The sequence below is a fragment of the Silene latifolia genome, chromosome Y (genome assembly GCF_048544455.1).
Source record: "Silene latifolia isolate original U9 population chromosome Y, ASM4854445v1, whole genome shotgun sequence".
In the NCBI taxonomy this organism is placed as follows: domain Eukaryota; kingdom Viridiplantae; phylum Streptophyta; class Magnoliopsida; order Caryophyllales; family Caryophyllaceae; genus Silene; species Silene latifolia.
This window is the reverse complement of record NC_133538.1, coordinates 455,827,022-455,833,582: the sequence shown is the minus strand read 5'-3', so window position 1 is coordinate 455,833,582 and position 6,561 is coordinate 455,827,022. Positions and strand designations below refer to the sequence as shown.

Below are 6,561 nucleotides of genomic sequence, written 5' to 3'. Positions count from 1 at the left end.
TATACAACAGGTTGTATAATACATTAACTGGTGGTAGCCGATATCTGTTTGGGCGAAAATTTATACTCTATAGAGATCTTCTATGCTAATGGCGTTTGTTTATGTTTATTGAAATTATGATAGAGCATGACATTATATAGGAGTATAGAAACACGTAGAACTTTGTTGAGAGTCCTCATATTGGTTAAAGTTTCTTTCAAAGTCGGATTGATTTTCAAACTCTACGGTGGGTGGGTGTGCAACAGTTGATAAGATTTTGCAATATGATAATAAATTTATTTTAATTTATATTTTACGTGTTTTGAAATAGTTGAAGTCTTTCACGGTGCCTGAAAAAAATCACTTTTATATATATACTAGATTTAACTAGTTTTAACCTGTGCAAAATTGCACGGGTATGTTTTAAGGAACATCGATATAATGTTTAATATGAAAATAAATATTGATAATACACCTGAATACTTTATACTTTATTTATTTTATAATATAATGATAGTAGTTTTAAATCCGTGCAAAAATTGTTTGCCCCTATTTTTGGAATTAAATAATTAGTGATACGTCCAATTTTGATATATTTTTGTTAACTGAATTGTTTATCTTTAATACTTTTATTTATTAGTAAATTGATAGTTGTATTTGTATTACTTATTTAATAATTTTTATTAAAAAAAATGTGATTTTTATCCATTGTTGTAACATATATACTTTGACCAATTGTTGTAATTTTTTGTAATTATATTTACTTTTGTCAATTATTGTAATTAAACTTCTTACTGTATATTATTTTGTATTGCATAATTTCAGAATCGTATTATTTACGTACAATATTTTGTTTATAAAAACGAGGTAAGCAAAAAATAAACAACATAAACCACAAAAAAATTAATTCAGATGTAAAGTAATTGATTGGGCCCACAATTACTAGTTGGAAAATAAAAATAAAAATTGGATTTGGTGACGTGGCTTCACAGAATTGCAGGAAATATTTCTGTATTTATATAGAAAAGATGCCCGTGTGATGGCCTAAAAATAATATCGTTTAATTTAATTTTCTATAAGGTACTTTCTTCCTCAAATAGATGAAGACGTGGTATGGAGTTTGAGCCTTTGAGTCTTGACTCTTCGGGTCATGTTTTTCATTGCTTGTTGGCTCATTCGTAGACAGAAAAAATACTTTTTGATCCTCTTAGACAAACATGTCCGTGCAATATGTGGTTTTCCGGCTTGTAGCTAACTTATTTTAGCTTTTATGATGCTTTGTGTATTTCTATTCATATCGTTTTTAATCTTTGTAAGATGTGTAGAGTTAATTGAAGTTATCTCTTTTGATTAAGTCTATCACAATACTATAGTAGTTCGGAAAGTTGAAGTTTCTTATATTGCTCGAAAGTCTTTAGCAAAAGTAGGACTCTCTATAATCGCTCGAAAAAGAAAATCTGATTGAAATATTTGTAAGAGCTAGACTATCAAAAACATATTAACTAAATGTAGGAGACAATATTTGTGAACGATCAATTAGAGTTAGAATTCTCATAAGTTAACTAAGATTAAATAACTTCATCAGAATAATGAGCACATTTTAGAAAATAAACGGCACCAGGATTTAACTCAAAATAGGTCGAAAAATCTCGGTTGTTATTATCATTGTGCAAAAGCTAATTTCATATCTAATACTATCGATCTCTTGATTCAACAAGAATAATCTACAAAATTAACTCTATAACTTCATCCATAATATAATAATTAATTATACGTTGATAAGAATTAGCCTTGTGCAATTGTTGTCTGGTCTGTTATTATAAATTTTAGGAGGTTTCATTCGATCCGATAATTGGTTAGAAATGACTAAGTAGCTCTTAGCATTAGACAATTATCTCCTCTTTTTTCAATATGATATGAGATCTCACATGTGAGATTTGTGTTAATCATGTAAGCTAAATTCTTATGTAACCAGTCTCATCTAAGTACACCCAAAAACGATTTTAATTTTTCTTTATACCTTTATTCCCTTAAATCTATTCAAGGTACTTCCTCCATTCTAATAAATTCTATACATGTGAAAATATAACTCACATGTATTTTACAATGTATTCCGTATATAAATGATTGAAATGACGGAAGTATTAAATATTAAAGGTTTTCACTTTTATTAAGTGTGTCGATAGTAGGTTAAATTAATTTTAAGTAATATGTTCAATTCGACCGTACATAAATCACCTATGATACAATTATTTTTGTTCGATTACTGTTTTAGGTTCACAATTTCTTTTATTTTTAAAAAGTGATTTTAAATTTATGAACCAATTGAATTTGAATAGAACCGAGTCAAGCATCAATAAATACGTAGGCGTTGAGAGTATACATGTATAACCACTTGTAAATTAGTAAGGAATAATTAGGTTAATGTACAACTCCATCAAAATCTTACCATGTCCTTCCTTACCATATAACTCCATCAAAATCTCTTGCACACCGAGACACGGATAGCCAATAAGATTTATTAGAAAACTGTTACTCCGTATATAACAAAATTACATAATATTCTATTATTAGAGACAATAATATAGTAAAAATCAATTAAGTCCATGGAGAACTTTTAAAACCACAACTTGTATTTTTTAATTTTTTTTCTTTATTTTGTGATATGATAACCTAAAAGTATAATCTTTATGGATAAATATATATATAATAAAATCAGAACTTGAAATAAAATACATACCAAACTGCTAACAAAGAATGATCTCAATAGGAAACAACAATAGAACAATTATAATTTACAATGACTGAAATAATGAACACTAAGAAATGTCAAGGTAAGAGTAGAAATTAACATGAATAATTAAGGAGCTTTGTAGGGGAGAATCCAACCTTTAAAGCAAGGTGTAATTGTTAATTATCTTCAATAAACCCGATTTACTGCACAATGTACAGTTCTATAGTCAAACAACAAATATTATGAGGTTAGTAACAAATACATAATACCGAATACGTATACGAATATGTAATATATATATATATATATATATATATATATATATGTATATATATATATATATATATGTATATATATATATATATATATATGTATATATATATATATATATATATATATATATATATAGGCGGGATCCGGTGAGAACGATCACTCGGTGCAAACGGTGAGAACGACCTACAATAGAAGGATTTTAAACAAAAAATATCACGGATACCTCGAAAAATCCTACGCGCGACTAACCTTACTGTTTTGACAAAAAAAATCCAAAATTCTCTTTCTCTCACTACTTTCCAAATCTTTTCCCCCAAATCAAAACAAATATTTTCCTCGAAGAACAAAGAAAATACCGCGAAAACCTTAAAACTACAGCCGCCAAAAATCGATGAAATTGATCATAATCAATGGCGTTGATCATCTAATTGATGTACTGTTATAATATTTTTCTGATTGATTTGGTGTGATTGATGCATGAACAATCGATTTTTGTGATTTCGATTGGCATTCCAGAATTATTTCAATCGTAGAAAATTATGGATGTTGAGGGTTATAGCGATTTGGGGGAACATATTGATGCGATTGTTCCAGCTGTTAGCAATGATATCGTGCAGTCGTCATCTCATCTAGGTATGTACATCTGCAAATCAGTTGAGATAGCCTTTTTTATAAATCGTATCATTAAAAATCGTCTGATTGATGTATCTATTGATCGTTTTGATGCGTATTCATACTAATTTAAACATAGGAAGACAGATTATTACGCTTGCTGCTCATGTTTCATTAGCCTGATTGGTATTATAAATTGATGAGTCTGATGGATAAGAAACGGTTGTCTTCTTAGGGTGATTAGTGTATGTGATATGCAATTTGTTTTAGAGTTGATTATTACACTTGCTGATCATGTTTCTTATGCACACTACACAGTATTCTGTTTAGTTCAATAGCATGTATATTAGTATAATTGATGTAATTGCCTTATATGGAAAACGTCCCTGGTAGAATAACGAAACCGCCCTTAATTAACCAGCGTATATGAATAGCGTATCCATTAGTATAGTTGATGCGTTTGTGTTTTTTAGAAGCGTATCTAGAATTATAATTAAGGGGTATACCGATTCGTGTCATAATAAGCATTTGACTTTCTGCCTATGTCGAAATTATTAGACGTGATTGGTGTATCTTGACGTCTACGTTAAGTAGTCAGTAATGAAAAATACGATATGTCAGCGATCAGGCACAAATTTATGTGTTAATTTCTGTGGTTTTTCGTTTTCTAATTGATTTTGTGCTTTTGACTAAATTAGCGTACCTGGAAATTATATTTGTTGTGCATCAGTTATTTGAACTCGCTGCTTATACCCACACTGTTCTACTGTGTAGCGTGCATAGATGCAGGCTCACCAATCATCGAGACAAACCCGAAGGAAAGAATACATGTATGTGCGCCAGAATTGAAGCCTGTTTTGGGTATGATCTTTGATAAACTAGAGGATGGGCTAGAATTCTATAAGGCTTATGCTGCTAATTCTGGTTTTAAAATGAGGAAGTCGACGCAACGAAACATAGACGGGGTTGTCATGACTAATCTTTGTGTGTGCGGTAAATTTGGAGAAAGTAAGCCTAGAGAGAAGGTAAAAAAGAGACAGAGAACTAGAATTTTATGTAATGCAAAGATTTTTTTTCGAAGAAATGAAAAAGGACAATATGTGATTGTTGACTTTCATGAAGGTCACACCCACCTCCTATCAACACCAAACATCGTGGTGCATTTGACCGAGTCACGAGAATTAACCCTTATACATAAATCCATGATTGTTGAGAATTCTAAGGTGAATAAGGGGCCAGTGCAAAGCTTTAAGATGTTCAAAGAGTACGTGAAAGGGTATCAAAATGTAGGCGCATCACTCGAGGACTTCAATATTTTTTGGAGGGATGTGAAGAAATTTATTAAAGGGTATGACGCACAAATGATGATTGAAAATTTCATGCACAAAAAAGCCATGTGTAGTTCGTACTACTTTGATTTTGATGTTGACGATCGTGGTCGACTATCTAGGGTTTGTTGGTTTGACCCTATAGCTATAAAGAATTACAGTCTCTTTGGTGATATGACGTTTTTTGACACGACGTTTAATATGAACACGTATAAAATGATATTTGCACCTTTAACGGGGGTTGACCATCACAAAAAATGTGTGACATTTGGAGCAGGACTTATAAGGAAAGAGACTGATGAGCATTTCGTATGGTTGTTTCAGAATTTTCTGAGCGCAATGAGCAATAAGTATCCTGTGTGCATAATTACTGATCAAGATAGAGGCATAAGAGCAGGGGTTAAAACAGTGTTCGGGGACAAAAATCAGCACAGATATTGCATGTGGCATATCATGAAAAAACTGCCAGACAAGATCGGAACTACGCTATATCGAGAAACTAACTTCATGAAAGAGTTGTGCTCCTGTGTTTGGGCAGAAGATATCGAACCGTCTGAGTTTGAGGAACGGTGGTGCGCAGTTATACCCTCGTACGGGCTGACTGATAATGAATGGTTAGATACGATGTTTGACAAAAGGGCTTCTTGGATCCCAGCATATTTCAGGGATTTATTTATGGGTGGACTAATGAGAACCACATCCAGGTCTGAGTCCGAGAATAGCTTTTTCGGTAATTTCATGAACCCAAACTTAACTTTGGTTGAGTTTCTTATGAGGTTTGAAAGTGCTATGGACGCTCAACGATGGAAACAGTCCAAATTAATAGCCGAGTCAAAAAACTTCTTCCCTGATCTAGAAACGCCTCACCCTTTGGAAAAACACGCTTCTGAGTTCTGCACCCCAGTGATGTTTTCTGAATTTAAAAACGAGTGGGTGGATGCTTGTTTCACTTGTGGTGTTAAAATGTTAGGGGTTACTACCAGTGACAACATCCCCATTATTGATCGTGAAAAAGACAAGGTTTACTATGTTAACTTTATCTCTGACGACATGAAAGTGAACTGCACCTGTAAAAAGTTCGAGAGACATGGAATTTTGTGCCGTCATGCGCTTTACGTGTTGAAAGAACAAGGCCTTGACAATGTTCCGGATCGATATCATTAAGTAGGTGGAGCAAATTGGCAACATGTCAGCCGATTTGTAATAATGTGCCACATACTTTAATTGAAGATTGTAACTCATTAGATGTTAGACGGCACAAAATTGGTACCTTATGGTCTGAGGTGTTCTCGTGTGTGACGCTCATTGAACAAAAAACTGAGTATGTTGATGAATTCTTTGGGCATTATGAAAGGTTTTAAAGACAAGATAAGCGCACAAACCAAATTGAGAATGTAGTAGTAGTAGTAGTAACACGGGTGATAGGCTGAGAAAGAAGAATAGGGAACTTCAGATGCTCTTAGGAACAAAAATACCAAAGGAAGTGGTTGTCTTACCTCCTATTCAGTCAAAAACAAAAGGGTCTGGAAAAAGAATGATGTCCCAAAAGGAAAAAGCTACAAAAGAACAGAAGAAAGCGGCCAGGAAATGCAATGCTTGCGAAGAATTAGGATTCCATGATAGTCGGAATTGTCC

The 6,561-nt window shown here is 32.6% G+C and overlaps 1 protein-coding gene across 1 annotated transcript; it reads left to right on the top strand.

Annotated features, from left to right (window-relative positions):
• Nucleotides 1-3,525: 3,525 nt before the first annotated feature.
• Nucleotides 3,526-6,090, top strand: LOC141632831 (protein FAR1-RELATED SEQUENCE 5-like). The gene is made up of 2 exons (XM_074445342.1): nucleotides 3,526-3,619; nucleotides 4,373-6,090. The coding sequence occupies exons 1-2, from the start codon at nucleotides 3,526-3,528 to the stop codon at nucleotides 6,088-6,090; spliced, it is 1,812 nt and encodes a 603-aa protein (XP_074301443.1).
• Nucleotides 6,091-6,561: the final 471 nt, after the last annotated feature.